The 22,918-nt window shown below is 43.1% G+C and overlaps 1 protein-coding gene across 1 annotated transcript in view; it reads right to left on the bottom strand.

Moving 5' to 3' along the window:
• Nucleotides 1–16,064, bottom strand: part of RABEP1 (rabaptin, RAB GTPase binding effector protein 1) — a 63,457-nt gene extending 47,393 nt beyond the window's left edge. Inside the window, exons 1-2 of the mRNA XM_040452949.1 lie at nt 16,022–16,064; nt 14,270–14,413 (exon numbers count right to left, since the gene is read on the bottom strand). Coding sequence (XP_040308883.1) covers nt 14,270–14,413; nt 16,022–16,064 — 187 coding nt within the window. The remainder of the gene's footprint in view (nt 1–14,269; nt 14,414–16,021) is intronic.
• Nucleotides 16,065–22,918: the final 6,854 nt, after the last annotated feature.

Below are 22,918 nucleotides of genomic sequence, written 5' to 3'. Positions count from 1 at the left end.
AAAATTAAACATAGAACTACCCTGGGACGCCTGGGTGTCTCAGTTGGTTAAGCGTCTGACTTTGCCTCGGGTCATCATCTCGTGGTTCATGGGTTCGAGCCCCACGCTGGGCTCTGTGCTGACAGCTCAGAGCCTGGAGCCTGGTTTGCATTCTGTGTATCTCTCTGCCCCTCCCCATTCATGTTCTCTCAAAAAAATAGATAAAAAACATGACAGATTTTTAGAAAGAAAATAGAACTACACAATCCAGCAATTGCACTACCAGGTATTTACCCAAATAATACAAAAATACTAATTCCAAGGGATACATGCACACTGTCTACAGCAGCAGCATCCACAGTAGCCAGGTAATGGGAACAGCCCATGTGTCCATCGACTGATTAATGGGTAAAGTAGATGTGCTGTGTACACACACACACACACACACACACACACACAGGAATATTACTCAGGCATAAAAAGAATGAAATCTTGCCATTTCATTTGCAAAGACAGCATGGAGCTACAGAGTATCATGCTAAGTGAAATAAGTCAGAGAAAGACAAATACATTATCTCACTTCTAAGTGGAATTTAAGAAACAAAAGAGCAAAGGGGGTAAAAAAGGCAAACAAAGAAAGAGACTCACCTATAGAGAACTGATGATCCCGGGGGGGGGGGGAGTGGGTATGAGTGAAACAGGTGACGGGGACTAAGGGGTGCGCTTGTGATGAGCACTGGGTGAGCACGGAACTGCCGTACACAATACTGTATATCTGAAACTAATGTTATGCTGTATGTTAACTAACCGGAATTTAAATACTTAGGAAAAAGAAATACGATTGGTTTTCGTATTCTTTTGTATCCTACGACACTGTTTACCTCATATGATAGTTCAAATCGTTTTTCAGTGGATTCCCTTCAATTTCCTATTTAAAAATCATCTGACAGCAGAATATAGCTTTACTTCTTTTCCGACGTCAAACTTATACAACTTTAATACCAAAGAAATACAGAAATGTTACTCCTCGATGGCTCTCTTATCCCATATCTATGCGGTTATTAATATGCTGTCATCTAGATGCGCTACAAACACAACGATACGTTGCTATAACTATTGCTTCACATAATTTTCTTTTTAAAGAAGTTACGAGAAGAAAGGAGACCACATGTGTATTGACAGCTTGGCTCTCTTCACTTGGTCCTTAGGATTAGAATTACCATCTGGTGTCACTTCCTTGGTCCGATGTAGCTTTCCTTCCACTCAATTCCTCTGTGTTGATATTGGCAAACATACTACATTCCCATGTTACAGGGCCAATAAAACAGTAATACACATATTGGCTTATATAACTGCTTTCCAAAATCCATTAAGTAATACTTACATTCTGTTGTAATTACACAATTATCCTTACCAAGGAGTTTATTTTTTTCCCCACATAAATTCAAATTACTGTCTGGAATCACTTGCTTTCCTTTAAGTATTTCTCATAAAACAGTCTTCTAGAAAAAAATACTCAGTTTTTGTCTCTCTGAGATAATGTCTTTATTTCACCATCTTCTTTGAAAGATACTTTTGCTGGATATAGGATTCTTGGTCAAGTTTTTTTTTTCCTTTGAGCGTGTAAAATGTCATCCCACTGCCTTCTGGCCTCCGTTGTTTCTGATGAGAAGTCGTCAGTTTGTGTCACTGAAGCGCTCCTGTTGATGACAAGTTGCCTTTCTCTCTCCTTTTAGGATTTTCTCCTGCTCTCCGCATTTCGACATCTTTACTATGATGTGTCTGTGGCTGTGTGTGGATATCCTCGCATGTATCCTGTATCCTACTTTGAGTTCCAGGAGCTCCTTAGGCATGGAGACTACCATTTGTCATCAAACGTGGGAACTTTTCAGCCGTTCTCTCTCTTCAAATATTTCTCTTTCCCTCTCATCTCTACTTCCGGCCCTCCCGTGACCCATCTGTTGGCAAACTTAATGATGTCCCACGTTTCTGTTAGGCTCTGTTCACTTCTCTATTTTCTTTCTGTTCTCCAAACTGGATAATCTTCAGGGACCTATCTTCAAATTCATTCATTCTTTTTTTCTGCCAGTTCGAATCTACTGCTGAGCTCCTGCAGTAAGTTTTTCATTTTAGTGGTTTATTTCTTTTAGTTACTATACTTTTCAACTTCACAATTTCCACTTGGTTGTTACCATTTCTTTACTGGCATTCTCTATTTGATGAAACACTGTCACACACTTCACTTCACTAAGCACTGTTCTCTTTAAACACGCGTGTGGCTACCCTGAAGTCTTCATCGAATCTGTACCTGGTCACGCGACAGCCACTGCGTGTTTTCCTCTGCACGGATCACACCTGCCGGTTTCTTACGTCCCGATTTTTTTGTCGTTGAAAGTGACTTTTTTTGATTTTTGGACAATATACTGCAGCACTCTAACCCACTCTCTCACCAGCTTCTTTTTATCTGCCACTCAGTAGCTGACCGGATTTTAGTAAAAGCTGGGCTCTCTTCCCTGACTCGCACAGCGTGAAGCCTCCACCGTTCCTCCTCTGGAGGTAGCCCTTAGGCCCGTGCGGAATCACTCTGGAATGACCGTGGTCTTTGCAGGGCTCCCCTGCCACTGTCTCTTTCCCTGACCACATTCCCCCAAACTGCACTTACTTGCTGGTACTGTTCTAAGCGACAAACCCGCTTTAGGACACGGGGTGGCGGGGATCCGGTGGTCGCCCCTGTCTCCCATCACAGAACCTCCACCCAGCCCCCCACAGCCAAGGAGGGGCTTCTACCCTAGAGCGGAGGCTGGGCGAGCTCTCAGCCACACTCCCCTGCATCCTCGCCTCTACAACAAGTAGCTGGGTGGGACGGGGAGGGGGGGTTCCAGTCCTCAACTGTGACCCGGGAGGAGAGCGAGACCTGTGTTCTCAGCATCACGTGCCTGGGGTGCAGTTTCCATGATACCAGCCTGGGCGGGGAGGGAGAGCAGTGGCTCGTGGATCGAATGCCACAGACTCTTTTCACCAAGATGCAGTGGATTTTCTTGAAGAAATGTTTCTTTTGCTGTAGAACCACTTCTAGAAACTTTTTACAAGTTTTACTTACTTAAGTAATCTCCACATCCCGCGTGGGGCTCATACTCGCAACCCCGAGATCTAAGAGTTGTGTGCTCTTCCAGATGAGCCAGCCTGGCACCCCTCCACCTCTAGAGACTTTAAATGGTTGTTTTTTATAAACAATAATTTTCACCAGTTTTGCTGGGGAAAGGGTCTGTGGTTCGTGTTAACATACAAGAAGTGGAGCTCTCAAACTTATCATTTAGCATAAATACTTGAGCATGTACCGCTAAAAGGACCTTTGAAAAAACACACACACATGAAATCAGGGCACCTGGGGGGCTCAGTCGGTTAAGTGTCAGACTCTTGATTTCGGCTCATGCCATCATCTCATGGTTCGTGAGCTCGAGCCCCACGTCAGGCTCTTACGTTGACAGCACGGAGCCTGCTTCGGATCCTCTGTCTCCCTGTCTCTCTGCCTTGCCCCAGTTCGCACATGTGCCCGCTTGCGCGCTCTCTCAAAAATAAACATTAAAAAAAATTGAAACACATAAAATTTACCACCTTAACCACTTCTAAGTGTATACTTCAGTGGTGTTGAAAGTTATTCACACTGCTGTACAACGAATCTCCACAACTCTTCACCTTAAACAACAGAAAGTACACCCATGAAAAACTCCCCCTCCTCCAAGCCCTTGGCAATCACATTCTACTTTGTTTCTAGAAGCTTAACTATTCTAGATACCTCATGTAAGTGGAATCACACATCATTTGTCTTTGGCTGGCTAACTTCACTTTGTAAGGATCATCTTCACAGCTGAAAAAAATTTGACGATGCCCAAATAAACATCCAGTCGGTGTTGAAAGTCCGGTTGTCTACAAAGTTTTTTTCAGTAGTTCAGGCCTTTGAGTCAAAACCCAAATGAGGTCCATACACTGGTTACTTAATGTGCATTTTAAGTCTCTTCTGGTCGATGGGTTTCCCTTGCATCTCCCTCTTCCTTGCAATTATTTACAGAGTAAACCAGGTGGGCCTCGGAGCCTCTCCCAGTCTGCGTACCACTAACTGCATACCTACGACGTAGTTGAACTACGCTCCTCTGTTCATCGTATTTCCTACAAATCGGCGGGGGGGCGGGTTCAGGACAGTAGGGCACCATCCTCTTGGCCCTATCCTTCCTTGCACGATCGAAGACAGTTTAGAAGATCCGTAAGGGAAAAAACAGAGACCTTGGCTGGAACTGCTCTGAACGTACAGACGGGGAGTTTGCTTCTTTACAACACAGAGTCTCTCCACCTACAGATATGGTATCACATTCCATTTGCTCAGGCTTTCTGTCACAGTCTTCCACACTGTTTCCTAACTCTCCTCTGTAAAGCTTTTACTCAACCTTGGTTAGACACATCCCCAAGGGGCTGAACATGCTGATTTTGTTGTCTGCCTTTTATTTTCTTCAGGATTTTTCTTCTACTGCTTCCCTAAATAGTTACTGGTACAGAGAAACATCCCTGATTATTCTATACTGATCTTCATTCCGACGGTGTTGCTAACTAATAGTTCTGACAGTGTGGATTCTCTTGGTTCCTCTATGTCAATAACCATGGACTCCACAGGGAGACAAAACTATCCTTAACTTTCAAAATTTTATAGCCCATTTCTTTTCATTTTATTGCATTGGCGAGAAGGACCTCTAGTATAATAATGAAGGATTGACAATAGGCTTATCTCATTTCACTATTAAGTATGATATATGCTACTGGTTTCTAAGAAAACTTTTTCATAGGCTAAGGCAGGCCCCCACCATCCCAGTTTGCTAGGAACTAGTGTGAACTCATTACTAAAGCATGTTAAATTTACTGAGTGTTCTTTTGGTTTTTCTTAATTTGTTAATGTAATGAGTTACATCAACACATGTTCTAATGTCAATCTATCCTCGCATTGCTGCTATGCAACGTCAGAGTGCAGTATTTTTAAATATTCTACTGAAGTCAACGTTATTTAGGATTTTAAACTCTACGGTCATAAATGAGACTGGTTTATCTATATTCTAGTATTAGTGTTTCTTGTTTAGGTATTAAAGTTATACGAATCCCACAAAATGAAATGGATGGCTTTTTCTTTCTGACATAGCAAATAAAAGGAATAAATTTTCCTTGTAAATTTAACAAGATTTGTCTATGTCTGTGGCATCTTTTATATATAAGAATGGCTTATTATTTTTTTAATGTTTGTTTAGTTTCAAGAGAGACAGAGCACTTGTGGGGGAGGGGCAGAGAGAGAGAGGGAGACACAGAATCCGAAGCAGGCTCCAGGCTCCAAGCTGTCAGCACAAGATCCCCATGTGGGGCTCGAACTCACAAACTGTGAGATCATGACCTGAGCCAATGTCACACACTTATCCAACTGAGCCACCTACACGCCCTTTATTAACTGTTTCTCTTATGGTTATGGTTTATTCAGGTTTCCTAGTTGAGGTAATTTGGGGAATTCATATTTCCTAGGATATTATTCATTTCAACTAAACATCCAAAATTTCTGGCACAGACACATACACAGTACTGTATCAGTAATTGTCTGATTTTCTTAGTTTTTTCAAAAAAATGTGCTTTTGATTTTATTGAGCTTGACTGTTAACTTTGCTTTCCATTTAATTAATTGCTATTACTATTTTTTCTTCTTTGTGTTTACTCTTTTTCTAGCTTCTGGAGTTGAACACATGGATAATTTATTCTCAACTCCTCACCTTTTTAATTTTTTTAAGTTTATTTTGAGACAGAGAAACAGCACTCACGTTGAGTGGGGGAGGAGGAGGAAGAGAGCGAGAATGAATGAATGAATGAATGAATGAATGAATGAATGAATTCCAAGCAGGCTCACGTGCAGAGATCGGACACAACTGTCAGATCATGACCTGAGTTGAAACAAGAGCTGGACACTCAACCAACTGAGGCACCCAGGTGCCCCTCTCATGTCTTTTAATAATATAATTTTAATAGATGCTTTTAAAATTAAAAGCTTATTCTCCAAGTCTTGTTTTAGCTGCTCCCCAAGTATCTTTACCGTATTCTCGGATTTTGCGATCTCCATTGTGATATTCTTTAACTCAAGAACAGGACTGCACTGAATTCTTAGTTTCCAAACTTTTAAATAACATTTACATGCTTGTTTAAAATCTTTCCAACAGTGTTCAGTAAGAAAACATAAGTAGCTTGATTTTTTTTTAATTTTTTTTTAATGTTTTATTTATTTTTGAGACACAGAGAGACAGAGCATGAGCGGGGGAGGGGCAGAGAGAGAGGGAGACCCAGAATCCGAAGCAGGCTCCGGGCTCCGAGCGGTCAGCACAGAGCCCGACGCGGGGCTCAATCCCATGGACCATGAGATCACGACCTGAGCCAAAGTCGGACGCTCAACCGACTGAACCACCCAGGCGCCCGATTTTTTTAATATGTTGAATCTCTGAGATATATGCATGTAGATAATTTTTTAAGTGTTCCTTATTAATATTGAAAAAATGAACTTTTTTGGTTCCTTGGGTACAGAATTCCTAGGTCAGGTCTTTTAAAATTCTGTTGCTCAGGGGCGCCTGGGTGGCTCAGTCGGTTAAGCATCCGACTTCGGCTCGGGTCACAAACTTTGAGAGTTCAAGCCCCACGTTGGGCTCTGTGCTGATAGCTCAGAGCCTGGAGCCTGCTTCAGATTCTTCTTCTCTCTCTCTCTCTCTCTCTCTCTCTCTCTTTCTCCCTCTCTCTCTGCTCCTCCCTCACGCTCTGTCTCTCTCTCAAAAAAAAAAACATTAAAAAAATATTCTGTTGCTCAAAGCTATTATATTTTTTAATTTTTTTTGAAAGTTTATTTATTGTAAGAGAGCACATGCATGTGAGCAGGGGGAGGGGCACAGAGAATCCCAAACAGGCTCTGTGCTGTCAGCACGGAGCCCGATGCAGGGCTCAAACCCACCAACCCTAAGATCCTGAGCCAAACCAAGAGTCAGATGTTTAACCAACTGGGCCCCCAGGCACCCCCGAAGCTATGATCTCTTTACCTGCTGCTGCTGGAGCTAGCAATCGCTACAACACTAAACATACCCTCTGTGTGCACTCATCAGCTTCTTCTTTGAACTCTATCACCTTCTGTTTACATGACAAGGCCTGGCGATTTTGTTAGGTGCACACGACTTCACGACTGTTGTCTTCTCTAGGTAGACTGTTGCGTTCATTGTGAGACAGTCTTCTATACCCCTTCAATACCTCTTGCTTAAGCCCCAATCCTGTTATTGTCTCTTTTTTTTTTTTTTCTACTTTCTTCCTTTAAAGCATAACATGAGCTATGAAGTTTTTTGGTGGTTTTTTTTTTTTCTTTTTTTTTTTTTACAGCCAGACTTCTCAGTTTCTGTATCGGGATCGTGTCTTCCCTCCTGCCTGCTCCGTTTACTCTTCTTTTTGCAAATGTTCTCTTTACTCGCTCTTCTGGTGATTTGTGTGGGTGATAAATGCTCTTAGTGCTTATATGCCTGAAACACCTGTATCGCTCTCATTCTTGAATAATTTAGCTACATTTTAGGTTGAAATTTTAGGTTGAAAATGACTTTTCTCTGCACTTTAAGGATCTTATTTCGTTGTCCCCTGGCATCTATTTTGTTTATGTGGGATCTCCCAACAACACAACTATTTCTTCTGTCAGCTTTCAATATTTTCTTTTCATTTGCATGTAGATGGTTTAAGATATGCCAAAATATGAATTTATTATTATTTGCCTACTTGGTACTCAGGATTTATGTTGAGGACTTACTTTTTGAAATTAATCCCTGAAAACTCTGTTATTATCTCCTCAAATATTCTACCCTCCATCTCTTCCGCTTCAACTCTTTTCAGAAATGTGTTAGAGGCTCACTTTATCCTCTATGTCAACTGCTCTTTGATGCTTCGGTCTCTGTCTCACTGAGAGGGAGAACTCCCAAATACTGTTTCCTAATTTACTAAAATAAAATCTCTGTGCCTTATCTACAATTTAAACCATCTATTTACCTTGTTTCAAGTTGTGTGTTGTTTCCAAGATTCCTAATGGCTTCTAATTCTTTTTAAGACACTCTAGTTTTATTTCCACATCTAGAATCAAGCTTATGACAAAGATCTTCCTTAACCTAGCTTTCAACCACTGAAAGAATCTCTGGTTAATTAGCATCAAAGCTTTACGTAAATGACCACCACATACAAAATCGTTCTGAACATGCTAGAAAATTTCATGGTCTCCTGGTGGTTAATGCGGGCTCTATTCCTACAATTTTCCTTCAAATCCAGAACGCTACGGCCTTTGGCGTGCCGCTTCACGTTAACAGGCTCTACCTTACTGCCCAAGACCAAGGATTTTCGAAACACAAACTCTGCTGTGGTGCCAACCTTTGTACCGAGGCTGGCCAAAGAAGAAAGCTAAATCCGATACTTTTTTTGAAAGCTAAATACATTTTCTTCAAGTTCAACAACAGACAAGCAACAAAGCTTTCAGAAATATCTACAACATTCGCGGTTGAAGTCGGCTGAGCAAAGAGCGGGCGCTACGGCAGGAGCAGGCAGGCAGGAGCGCAAAGGTAACAATCTCTCTCTCTCGCATTCCTCACTGCCGTCCGGACTCCTGCCCAGCTGTTCTCCAAATAGCACGGCACAGCCACTGCAACACCAGGGCAGAAGCCGTTCCCATCCGTCAAACACAGATGCTCGGACTTCCAGAGTTACAGTGCCTGGTTTGCTGAAAGAGAAAACAGACAGGCTGTTGAACACGTCGAACCCACGGCTCACGCCGCCTCCGCCTGCGAGAATCGTTAAGACTGGCTTTGCGTGTCACAGCCGGCGCCACAGAACTGCCTGAATTCTATTCTGATTATGAAATAGGCAAACAGCCAAGACAGAAACTGAATCAACATTTACGTTTTACACACTATGCGTTTTCCTTAGAAATGACACCAAAAACTCTCAGAAAGGTCACATTATTCCTTTTGAAATTTTGTAGAAAGTCACCCGTTCTCTGTGGCCCGCCGAGCTCACAGAGGACTCCAGACAGCACAGAGGGACGCCCCCACACAGCTTATGTATCAGGTGGAGATGTAGTTAAAGCGATGTTAATGCAGCAACTACGTTTTCTGATGGAATCCACATGACAAGCTGTCCAGAGCGGATATAAAAACTGTAACTGATCACGTAGTTCAGGAATGAGAGGTTCTTGGTCATTTTCATGTCTTCTGAATTTTACAGAAAAGGCCGCTTTATAATTGAAAAGAAAAAATAAGAAAGGAAAGGAAAACCCTAACAGCTTTATCTGGGGACAGAGAAAAACAGGAAATAAAACAAGCAAACGCGGAGCAAGATTAAGCTGAACTGACCGAATAAGCAGAGACTGAAGGAAAAAGGAGGGTCCGCCTGCGGGGCCGCGGAAAGAGGGGCCGCCAGCCAGCCCGGCAGCGAGCTCTAACTGCTCACCAGAGGAAGCACTGCCGGGACGTCGTACGCACACACGGAAGGCGCCACACGTCACCTTGACAAGGACACACCGCTGCACAGGGTTGAAAGCGGTGCCTCATCAACTCAAGGTTAGAACAAGTTTGAGGAGGGAGCGTTAACAAAGAGAAACACACTGAAGACCCAGACGTAACTTTTCTCAAGACACACAACATATACTCAAACACTGACGCTGTGCAAAATGTATCATCTACCCCAGTAGACTATACTTTTTTGAAGACGCAAACCCTATCTCAGGCGTCCCAAGCTCCACGGTGACGTGCAGAGTGCCACCAGGCCCAGACAGAACACCAGCCTCCCCAACTCCTCGTGAGCCTACGCAGGAACAAAAGCAAACAGAGAGAGGCCCGCCTACAAGTCACAAAAAAACGGAGCCCCATCCCACACTGTAGTCAGCAAGCCTTTCCAAGTCGGGGCTGGATCGGTGAGGCCTAGGAACGCTGCCTCCTACACAATGCTGGCTGTCCAACGTCTCTGACCACAATTCACAACAAGGAACATCCTTCAGGGCGCCTGGGGGGCTCAGCCAGTTGAGCGCCTGACTCTTGGTTTGGGCTCAGGTCATGATCTCTCATGGGATTGAACCCCACGTTGGGCTCCATGCAGAGTGGCCTGACAGCAAGAAGCCTGCTTGGGATTCTCTCTCCGTCCCTCTCTCTGGCCCTCCCTCACTAGTGTGTGCTCTCTCTCTTTCAAAAATAAATAGAAACTTTTTTAAAAATTTATTTTATATCACTTTATACATTACACATATATGTCACTGAAACAAAAGATTTCATGCAACTGTACTTAACTGAAACTTACAAACATAATATACTGTTATTTCCCTATTTTCCATTTTATTCCTTTTTTTTAAAAGTGCTGGTCACTGCCCGCTTAATTTTTTTAATCCATCGAAGGGTTATATAAACCTATAGTCTGAATAACACCACTCCAGGGCAGTGATCTTCAAAGTGGGGAACATGTACGCCTGGAGATACGCGAAGATTTTCCAAGGATTCACAGACACATGATGTCTCAAAGGAATCAACTTCTAGATCCTCACCTCGCATAAATACTCTTCCCCAAAGCACAGCGGTATTTAAGTACAGATTCTTCCCGTCCATCTCCCTTTTCTCGACACCCTTTCTCCTATGTAACAAAAGACGGGTTTCCTGAATGTTCTATGAATCACTGCCCTGTTGTGTAAAAACTCCTCTGTCGTATCAAACGAGAGGGACAATTTAAAATATCAACATCACGGGGGCGCCTGGGTGGCTCCGTGGGTTAAGCGCCCAACTTCAGCTCAGGTCATAATCTCACAGTTCACGGGTTCAGGCCCCGCGTCGGGCTCTGCGCTGACAGCTCGGAGCCTGGAGCCTGCTTCGCATTCTGTGTCTCCCTCTCTCTGTCTCTCTCTGCCCCTCCCTCACCTGTGTTGTGTCTCTCCCAAAAAGGAATAAACATTAAAGCAACGATAATAAAATATCAACGCCAGTAACAAAGCGAGTGACTAATGACTGGGCAACAAATGTTCTGGCAGCTTAGGTGACTGCAGAATCTGCTCTCAACAAAACTGAAGGAAGCCTGCCTGAGCTGCCAGCCAACAGAGCAAGAGTATTTTTGAAGCTGGGCACGATGTGACTTGACACAGAATTCAGAGAGTTAAGAGAATGGAGTAATATTCACTACAAAATAGGGGTGCCTGGGTGGCTCAGTCGGTTAAGCATCTGACGCTCCATTTCAGCTCAGGTCATGATCTCACAGTTTGTGGGTTCGATCCCTGCACTGGGCTCTGTGCTGACAACGTGGCGCCTGCTTGGGATTCGGGCTCTCTCGCTCTCTCCCTCTCTCCCCACCACCTGCACTCTCTCTCTCAAAATAAGTTAAAATATAACAATCATCACTGTAAAATAACATTTATATTTCCATCTACTTATTTATGAGACTAAGGGTTCTCAGCACTCATATACATTTTTTTAAAAATGAAACTTACCCTTTTCTAGAAGTAAATATAATTCACCCAGAGGACAGGACTTAATTGGGAGGGAGACCCAATTATATCTCATAAGACCTACATTTCCAGGGGCGCCTGGGTAGCTCAGTTCGTGAAGCGTGCGGCTCTTGATATCAGTTCAGGTCATGATCCCAGGGATCCCTGATCCCAGGGTTGTGGGATCAAGCCCCACGTCGGGCTCTGCACTAAGCGCGCGGCCTGCTTAAGACTCTCTCCCTCCTCCCCTCTGCCCCTCTCCCCCACTTTCACATACTCTCTAAATAATCGTCTTCTTAAAGTAAAGACCTGCATCTCCAGTACTTTCTACACTTTACTTTTTAAATGTGCAAAATATTTATGGAGTGAGCAGCTGCACACTTACTAATAACTGTAATGATGACTCAGTACAGAAGATATTTACATGCATATTTTTCTTTTTTTTTTTTATGGTTATTTATTACTGAGAGACAGAGAGACACAGAGCATGAGCAGGGGAGGAGCAGAGAGAGGGAGACACAGAATCCGAAGCAGGCTTCAGGCTCCGAGCTCTCAGCAGAGAGCCCGACGCGGGGCTCGAACTCACAAAATGCAATCACGACTTGAGCCGAAGTCAGTCGCCTAACCGACTGAGCCAGCCAGGTGCCCTAGATGTGTATTTTCGTATAGTGAAGTCTGACCAAATGTTCTTTAAATGGCTTTCAAGCACCAAATATTAACGGCGGTTCTCAAAGTGTGGTCCCTGCACCAATAGCATCAGCATCACCTGGAAATGTACTAGAAGTATAAATTCTAGGATCTCGCAAACCCAACGGATCAGAAGCTCTGGGGGTGGAGACCAGCAATCTATGTTTTAACAAACCTTGCAATTAAATTCCGATGCATACTCGAGTTGGTGTTCCAAAAAAATAAATAAATAACAACCACCACCACCACCACCACCACCACCACCAAACACACAACTTTTTAGAATAAAATTCTGAGGGAGATGTAAACATGAAAACCTAACACCAGGATGGAAAAAAATATAACATTTCTGCTAAAGAGCTTATTCAAAGTTTTTTTTTTTTTAATGAATGGTGACAAATATTAAATCACTATGACTGATTCCACTGATATGTTTAAGAGCATGAAGTTTTCACTTAAATTCTTAGTGCTGACAATATGATAGAATCAACACCTTTTAAATTTTTGAATAAAAAACTTGAAACGTCAACTTAAAAAAATGGTGTGAGGGGTGTATATAAATAACTATTTCGTGGAGTGAATACATTTAAAAACAGGACAATCACCAGCCTAGAGCAGCGGTTCCCAAACGGTGGTCCTTGGGTGGCAGTACCGGGGTCACCTGCAAGCTTATCAGAAATGCAAATTCTCGGGGCGCCTGGGTGGCGCAGTCGGTTAAGCGTCCGACTTCAGCCAGGTCACGATCCCACGGTCTGTGAGTTCGAGCCCCGCGTCAGGCTCTGGGCTGATGGCTCGGAGCCTGGAGCCTGTTTCCGATTCTGTGTCTCCCTCTCTCTCTGCCCCTCCCCTGCTCATGCTCTGTCTCTCTCTGTCCCAAAAATAAATAAACGTTGAAAAAAAAAAATTAAAAAAAAAGAAAGAAATGCAAATTCTCAGGCCCCACCCCAACATGCTGTGTTCTAACGAGCTCTCCAGGTGACTGCGATCCACGTGACCGTTTGAAAGCCACTGGTCCACACCAGAACACTGGTTCCCAAAATCTGCCGTGCATCTGAATCACCTTCAGCACTGGCTGCTGGACCCTTAGACCAGAGTTGCTGATTCAGTTAAGTGTGAGAGAGGACCCCAAATTTCACACTTGTAACAGGTTTCCTAGGCGACAGCGATGCTGATGCTATTAACGCAATCACGCTGTGGGAAGCGCCAGGCTGGACGGCTGTGGAAACCACAGGTCAGTGCCCCACGGGTACCCGTCTCCTTACCCTTCAGATCCAGTCCCCCTCGACATGCTCCCACGGATCTGCCTTGTACACTCTCCCTCCGTCCTCACTCGAGTTCACGTTCTAGGAGTTAAAGATCCGTGTGACTCTGGCTCCTCTTTTACACCCGCCACCCAGGCACAATGTGGGCCTCACGGCGGATACTGTCCTTCCTGGTAGGCAAGTGAACGTCTGCCGGAGAAACTCCAGGAAGCGTCAGGACGTGGTGTGGCAGGGCTCTTCCTGCAACACCCACGAGCCTGCTCTGCTCTGCCTGGGGCTCCCGCTCAGGTACTAAGGGCACCCAGAGCCCTGTGTCCCAGGATGGTGCAGTCTGCCTGCCTTAAACATCATCAGTAAGGTGGACAGACAAGGAAAAACCCGAACGCTGCATTTTTCAACCTGTTTTATCAATTCCATTCTTAACCCTAGCCTCTAAATAGACTTTTATTTTATAATCCAAGTACAAATAAAATCAAGGCTTATTCGGGGCGCCTGGGTGGCGCAGTCGGTTAAGCGTCCGACTTCAGCCAGGTCACGATCTCGCGGTCCATGAGTTCGAGCCCCGCGTCAGGCTCTGGGCTGATGGCTCAGAGCCTGGAGCCTGTTTCCGATTCTGTGTCTCCCTCTCTCTCTGCCCCTCCCCCGTTCATGCTCTGTCTCTCTCTGTCCCAAAAAATAAATAAACGTTGGGAAAAAAAAAAAATCAAGGCTTATTCAATGATAATATTAACATTGTACCACCAAGAAACTCGACATTTTAAGGCAGTCTTAGTATGGGGGGTTAGACAGAGACTTAGGAACTTACCCTCTTTAGCCAAATATAACTCTTTAAATTTTGCTCTCTTTTGATTAAATTCTTGCTCAAGCTGCTGCTGTGCACGTAAAAATTCTGCATTAATTTTTTCCAATTCTGCTACCCGTTGCTGAAGAGAAACTGGAAAAAAAAATACTAGTTAACAAGTAATAACTTTTATTTATAAATTAAATTACAAGAATAAGTATTCTAGCTACACATTTCTATAATGAAACAGTCAAACTTCTTCTGAAGATCCAATATATTCTAGAAAATTCTAATTTTCACCTCTACTAGACTTAATACACACTACAAATGAATCATATAAAGTGCAACAGCATATATAAGGAGAATCACATAAGACAAATTTCCCTAAAGAGAGCTTCTCAAGTTCCTTGGTATAACTGACAGAATGTCAGTCTACTTCTGGAGCTATTAAATACTGGATTACTTGGGCTATTTATCCCGCAAATAAACCCACTGCAAACCTTGCGGGCTCTGGTTCCTCTTGAGCGTTCTGAGCAAAATGTAACGGGCTCTCTGATCAGGACAGTCACAGCAGCCTGAACTACTCTCCCGATTTCGGGATGATTCACTATCATTGTACTAAAATCACAATCGAAAACCCTTTCACAGAGAAAGGATACAGAACCAGACGTTATGCATGAACTCTCAATTACAGGGAGCTCCTCCGGTTTCCAGATTAATGCAGACCATGGTGTGGCAGGGGCTGGGACACACGTTCAGTTCAGGGGCTTATCTTCTGGCCGCGGCTGATTAAATAAATGCCCATCCTGAGCAAACCCAGACATTCTTCTCGTTCAAGCACCGGGTGGGCAATCCAGAAGCACAACCCCACCTCCTCCTCTGCCCCAACAGCAAGCCAGCCACAAAGCAATCCCCCTAGTCCCTCTGGGGGACACCAACTGGTCCTAATGCCACCACTACCCAAACACCAAGGCCAGCAGAGGCCCCAGTTCTCCAGCACAAACCACTCCAGATAATGATGGCTTGCTCACAACGTTAACCGCGATCTGAAATGATCTCTGAAGGCCCTGCCTTCCCCCAAACCAGTACTCAATGTAATGGAGAGCTACTTTCCTAGTACACAGAAAAAGACTGGGAAAAAAATGCACCAATGATTTTAGATAAATCCTCGAGGGACTAACAGATTGGGGCTGATTAAATTTCTTCCATGTGGTTCCCAAAGTTCTCTAGGACTCCTCTGATAATAAAGAATGAACTAAAACCAGTCTCTAAAACCATGTTCCTTCCCTCCACATCTTCAGACCAGCCTCACTACAAATCTGACAGTACGGACGAAATCCAGGTCTGAAAGGGGAAGTGACTGCTACTCTGAGTTCCACTGTTTGCGATTACATGTAAGGAGTCATTCCGAGGAGCAAGTATCTAGGGTCCTTAAGTCAAAGCAAAGAATGACATCTGGTCATTAGAAGATCTGCTGACCTCTGGAGAAAAAGAGGGATGGAGAATCCACTGGAGAGGGAAATAACGCAGTTATCTCGCACTTACTCTCTGAAATCAGGAAGGAAACTTGTTCTCTGTGCTATTTACTTCTCTTGGTATTTTTACTGTCCAAATCCCAGTTGTTAAATAAACAAGTTCTGCACTTAACACTGCAATATTACTTGGAGCTACTGATGACTGTGTGAGGTCAGGAAGAGCGCTGGGGAACCCAGAGAAAAGGAGAAGCAATGTCCTCTGTCCTTCCTTTTCCTAACAACTGCCAGATCCCTCCCCTACCTTCCACCAGAACACGCACACAAATGGCCGTAACTTTCAACATTACGTCTAGGAACTGAAGCCGGTGAACCAATAAAAACTGACATGCAGCATTCAATGGTGCAGCCACACTTTCGTGTGTCTCCACCACTCCCGGCCTGCCCCGGCCCCAAGTTCAGGCACAGTCCGTGCCCGTGGGCCTGGCCGCCTCTCTAACCCTCTCTTGGGCTTCAGGGCGGTTTCAAGTCCAGGGATCGTGACCCCTTGGAGGTCACACCCACTGCCTTATTAGCATTTGTTGTTTTAATTAAAACGCTTTAAATCCACCTCAAGTACTTATGTCAATAAGGCACCTCTACAACAAAGACAAAGGCCAGAACAACTTTTTCTTAAAACAAGACCACCTCTGCTGCTGTACCTGGGGAACCAGCTCGGCCTGCACAAGACAGCAGGAGGGTGCACGTGGGCACGTCCTCTTGCCCGAGCAGCCGACCACAGATTAAACGGAAATGAGCTCTCATCACACAAAAGATTACACAGTTCTCCTAACACAGTCACCAGCAAGTTTACAGTAACTAGCTAACAGCTCATGTTAAAAGGACTCAGCCCAGCATTTAGAAAGAAATTGATAAACACTAGCTGTAATTATTAAACTAGCGGTACTTATCTAACAAAGACAGAAAACAGGCAGAGCGATCAAGTGACATGTATGCAGCCACAAAAGACCAGAAGTCGCTTCCAACCTCATGATCCTGACTCAGTTCCCGTGCTTAGACGCCCAGCTCATGCCTGTCCCTATGACCGTGAATCTTCATGGCGTCATGAACAAAACTCAGTAGAAACGCCAGACCTCAACAATACTATGCCTTCTGTAACTTAGCAGCCAAGAGCTATTAGTGTATCGACCTTCTTTAACCACTCGACACATTCTGCACACTATTACCTTCGTTTGGGTAATAAGGAAAAGGGGGGTGCCCATTGGCTCCGTTGGTAGTGTGTGACTCCTGATCTCGGGGTTGTGAGTTCAAGCCCCACGATGAGGGTAGACACTACCTACAAATAAAATCTTTAAAAAAAAAAAAAAAAAAAAAGGAAAAGGGGAAAACTATCTCCTGCAATGGCTACTTTTAATGCTTGCCCAAAGGGGGAAAGTTGTCATTATCAATTACTCAAAATGTCTGAGATAAGCAACCATACAGAAAGGAAAAAGAAAAAAAGAATAATCTGGTAAATAAATGAAGAGAAGAGTCAGTACCTCTTAGATATATCTCCTTCCCCAATCTTGACATGAATGCAAGAACATGTAATAACCCAAAAATACTTTTAGGTCCTGAGCTGTGTCCCACACTCCTATGTTCCTCTAACACTGTATTAAATTTGATAAGACACAACAACAGGAGAAGAAACCAGTCTAAGTCAAACAGTACAACAGAATCTTTTTGTTTAAACATGTTCAAGATCCAAAGAAACACCTATTTCAAGGGGAAAAAAAGACGTAACTTCAGTAAAACAAAAGACCAAACACTTTCTGTAACTCAGAAATCTTAATTTGTGCATAAATGGGTAAAATGAAACTATTAAAATGGTAGGAGTGTCCATCCCGTGGAATAATACCAAGCCAGAAAAATTATATTAAATAAAAAGAACAAAATACAAAACTATACAACAAAACATGAGCTATGCAAAAATACACAGGAAAAAAAAAACTGGAAAGAATATGCCAAATTACATTCAGAGGAGCTGCCTCTCTGAATCGAAGGGTAATTACAATTATAAATTACACTGATCACACTGATTTAAATTAAAAGGTAATGAAGTGACTCATCTTTTTTTTTAATTTTCATGATTATGACTTCATCTGACTGCTACATCCCAATCTCTCTGTTCAAAAAAAGGGCACATAATTTACTTCAGTGATCTTAAAATGTTTTAACACAATAAATAATCATTTTTTTTAAACTACATTTCTATTTTCCCAGGACAATTTGCTACAATAGATAAATTTCCTAAAAAGGCAAAACCTCTTGGTTTCGGTTTCAGAAGTGGCCTTCTAGCTAGCAAACTGCCTTCTCTTGCTGCTCTAAAAACTCACCATGTCCAACTTCTTTCAGGAATTACTAAAAATGACTATTCCCACACTACATCTACCCACGGAACTGGGCTTTGTTTAGGCTAATATTTCAGTAACAATCCCCCCTCCCCCAGAGGAAACGTGGAGTGGGTGGGGCCAACTGGGAATCTAGCTTCCCCGCGGATAACTGCGCTGCGGTCAACAACCATTCCACAGTGTTGGAGCAAACGGACGTGGCCTGTGGAATCACTTCGTCCACATGACTGAATAATCGTAATTCTTCAGTACAAGAGAAAGTCGTCATTTCACTTCACACAATCCCACTTCATTTTATGTAATCTCCAAAACATCGGACTTTAGCAACTTTAAGTAAAAAACTGCATCCTTCTACCCTTGGCCATTTACTCACATAAACCAGTTCTGAAACAGAGTAACATCTGGCTAAGAAGTGTACGCGGAACACCTTCCTAGCCCCTCCTTCCGTGAATCAGAGCAAAAAATCTTACCTTGCCTTACTTTTTTCTTTGTTGCAAGTCTCAAAGCACTTGGGCGTCCAAATACTTCAGGTAAAAGAACACTTTTAAGATGATGTGTTTCAAATAAGAAAGCCAATTGTTTCCTATGTAAAGGTTAGTGGGCATTTGTGTAAACCACCCGAAGACATCATGAATCTGGGAAAGGTATTAACTCAAAGAACAAACTGGCACCAAATGTTCATTCATTCAGAAGGAAAATGAGATCACGAAAAAGTATTAAGGAAGAGATTCTTCAACGAGAGAGAAGTGGAATTAAAGAGAAGAAAGGATGGAAAACCTGATGTGGGGGAGGAAAGACGGGGGTAGAGGTGGGAGGAATTAAGAAGACATAAGAATACACTGTCATTTTCAGCCTCCCTAAAGATAGTGATGATCGAAACTCATGAATAACCACCAGGCACCTGCAGTGTGGAATCTTCTGGGTCTCCTTTAGTTCTGGGTTACTGAGTAGGAACAATCAGAGGATCATAGTTCTGCAAGGATTTCAGAAATTACTCTAGTCCAGTATATTTCAGACTGAGCCTCAATCTATTAATGAGTTGTTGAATTTAGTGATTAGCAACCTCTTTAAAACTAATGCAATATAGGGGCGCCTGGGTGACCCAGTCCATTAGGCATCCGGCTTCAGCTCAGGTCATGATCTCACGGCTTGTGAGTTTGAGCCCCACATTGGGCTCTGTGCTGACAGCTCGGAGCCTGGAGCCTGCTTCGGATTCTGTGTCTCCCTCTCTCTCTGCCCCTCTCCCACTCACACTCGGTCTCTCTCTCAAAAATAAACTAATAATAAAATAATTAAAATAACAAATAATAAACTAATAAAATAATAATAATAAAATAATAAAACTAATGAAAAATAACAAAATATCAGCAACACACTCAATATGGGTATATGTTGGGGCGCCTGGGTGGCTCGGTTGGTTAAGCGTCCGACTTCGGCTCAGGTCATGGTCTCACGGTCCGTGAGTTCGAGCCCCGCATCGGGCTCTGTGCTGACGGCTCAGAGTCTGGAGCCTGTTTCGGATTCTGTGTCTCCCTCTCTCTGCCCCTCCCCTGTTCATGCTCTGTCTCTCTGTCTCAAAAATAAATAAACGTCAAAAAAAAAATTTTTTTTTTAAATATATGGGTATATGTGGTTTCATGAAATCCGTATCTCAGATCCTCACACATTTATACTGGGTCGTAACAGAAAATGAGATTCCTACTACAGAGAAAGGTCAAAATAATCTGAAAACCACCACCTCCTAACTCATCCAGGACTCCACTCCTACAATATCACAGACAGGCAGTCATATGGCTTCCACATGAACATAAAACTAGTAACTCACTTCACTGCCTCATGGGGCAGACCGTTCCACTGTGCAGAGATATTAGATTACTGAACTCCCCTCTTCCCTTGGATAACTGGTCATCTGTTAGAAACACCTATTTTCAGGGGCGCCTGGGTGGCTCAGTCAGTTAAGCGTCTGACTTCGGCCTAGGTCATGATCTCACGATTTGTGGGTTCAAGCCCCACATCGGGTTCTGTGCCAACAGCTCACGGCCTAGAGCCTGCTTTGGATTTTGTGTCTCCCTCTCTCTCTGCCCCTCGTCTGCTCATGCTCTCTCTCTCAAAAATAAACAAATGTTTAAAAAAAAAAAAAAACAGAAAAGAAAAGAAATACGTATTTTCAGGAGTGCCTAGGTGGCTCAATGGTTTGAGGGTACAACTTTGGCTCAGGTCATGGTCTTGTGGTTCGTGGGTTCGAGCCCCATGTCGGGCTCTGTGTTGACGGCTCAGAGCCTGGAGCCTGCTTCCGTTTCTGTGTCTCCCTCTCCCTCTGCCCCTCCCCTGCCCATACTCTGTCTCTCAAAAAATAAAACGTAAAAAAAAAAATGTAAATATATATGTGTGTATAGGTGTGTGTGTATATGTATATATGTATATATTTTTTCTTTTTTTAGGAATAACCCTAAATTGGCTTCCTCAGAGATCTTACTTAGCTCTACCCTACAGAATGAGGAACATGTCTACTATTTGATATCTCACATCTGTCCTCTCCTTTCTTCGCCCGATGAAATACCTCCTGACCCTTTAATAATTTCTAAATTCTTCATGATCTCAGTTGCTCTCCCCACATATTACAGTCAAAATTCTGCATAAAATAGGACACTCTGATCCTAACACATTACCAACATAGAGTGTAGTAGAAATACTGTTATCTAGGAACTATTCCCTTAATAGTGTACCCCAAATTTACCCTAGCTTTCTTTGACCACAACCAATACTTCCATTCTTAGCCCATGAGATTAATGTAATTCAACACTGTCCTCAAACCCTTTTTGTCTGAACTTCAAACACGCCAAGGCCCCCTCCAACCTACACCTGGTACAGTTGAAGCCATGTGTCAGAGTTCTGTTTTTATTTTTGTTCTTTTTTTTTTAATGTTTATTTATTTGGGGGGGGGGAGAGAGTGTGCATGCGTGCGTGCTGGGGAAGGGAAGAGAGAGAGGGAGATAGGGGATCTCAAGCAGGCATCCCGCTGACAGAGAGAGAGAGCCTAATGAGGGGCTCGAACTCAAGAACCTGAGCCAAAGTCGGACACTTAACTGACTAAACCACCCAAGCGCCCATTTTTGTTCCTGTTCTTAAAACAAAGTTTTAAGTTAGAACCAAAGATAGAGCCCATTAGCACATCACTTAAGATCCGGGTGTAGGTTGATATTAGTATCAAATCACAACTCTTTATCTAATCCATGATTTTGTAACAGTGTAGCCAAACATATTATTCAAATTCAAAGATAAGGGGCACCTGGGTGGCTCAGTCAGTTGAGTGTCCTTAAGCATATAAATCTGGATTTTGGCTCAGGTCATGATCTCACAACCAATGTGAGATTGAGCATCCCTCACACCCTGGGTGTGGAATCTGCTTAAGATTCTCTCCCTCTACCCTCCCCCAGTGCACATATTCTCTGTCTAAAGACAATAAAAAAATAAATAAATAATAATAAAAATAAAATAAAACTCAAATATAAGCTATGTACAATTTAGGAGTGAGAAAAGAAATTGTGCCTCCACCCAAAGCCAAGCTTTCATTATGCGAACCGGGGCAAAGGTTCAACCTTTCGAAGATTTCATTAAAATAAAAACGACACCCATTTTGAAGACTGCCACATGCTCTGAGGATTAGAAATACCATCATACAAAAGCAAGTTACACATAACAAGTATCAAATGATACTTATTGTTAACTTCAGAATTTAATAGTTTCAGGTTCAAAATTCTGCTAAAAAAACAGAGATCTTCATTTGGCTCACTTGTTCTAGAGATTCTGCCTAGTGATAACTACAAAATCACTTTATTTCCTAAAATTCTCGTAAGCCACTTCAATAATGTTCAATAATCTGGTTTTTTTAATGTTCCAGAAATTATATTCAAGCGAAGTTACCAATTAAGACAAGCATGTAAACAAAGCTTTGAGAAGAAGTGAAATATACAAAATAACTATGAACCAAAAAATGGGGATTTCCCCGACTGTTTGGCAGGCAAACAACGAGGCATAAACTATACTCCAGGCTCCATTCCTGCATCACTATAATAAGCCTACAAGGCTACCCTCCACCACGTACTCCCACTTGGCATAAACAATGTACAGCATGAAAAAAGTCTCAGTTGCCAAACAAGAGTAACTTCAGAAATAAGCCAACTACACGGCTGAAATAAACTCTGAGCATTTATGAATACTAGTCAAGGTATACAAAACCGTGCAAGCAACATCACGTGCATTTTACCAGGTAGCTTTTAAGTCGCCTTCATTTCTAATGGCCTGTAGTTCAGCTGCCATTACTGTCGAACGCTGGTGTTCAACAGCTGATACACGTATGCGTGGATAAAAATGGGCTGCTAATCTATTCAGTTTGTACAAACTGGTGTTATTCTATTTCCCAAGTGTTTCAAACACCATATGATGCCAAGCCAGATGGAAAAGCATGACTGCCACTGGACTGATCAACAGGTATAGCTTCTAACTTTGGATATTTAAATATTTTAGGGGCGCCTGGGTGGCACAGTCGGTTAAGCGTCCGACTTCAGCCAGGTCACGATCTCGCGGTCCGTGAGTTCGAGCCCCGCGTCAGGCTCTGGGCTGAAGGCTCGGAGCCTGGAGCCTGTTTCCGATTCTGTGTCTCCCTCTCTGTCTGCCCCTCCCCCGTTCATGCTCTGTCTCTCTCTGTCCCAAAAATAAATAAAAAACGTTGAAAAAAAATTTAAAAAAAAAATAAATATTTTAGTTGCCACTTACAAGACAAAAAAGGCTACTCAAAATTTAACATCTGG

Source organism: Herpailurus yagouaroundi, unplaced genomic scaffold (assembly GCF_014898765.1).
Source record: "Herpailurus yagouaroundi ecotype Mexico unplaced genomic scaffold, PumYag 208, whole genome shotgun sequence".
In the NCBI taxonomy this organism is placed as follows: domain Eukaryota; kingdom Metazoa; phylum Chordata; class Mammalia; order Carnivora; family Felidae; genus Herpailurus; species Herpailurus yagouaroundi.
Note: the sequence above shows the minus strand (reverse complement) of the source record. Positions and strands in the feature narration are given on the sequence as shown.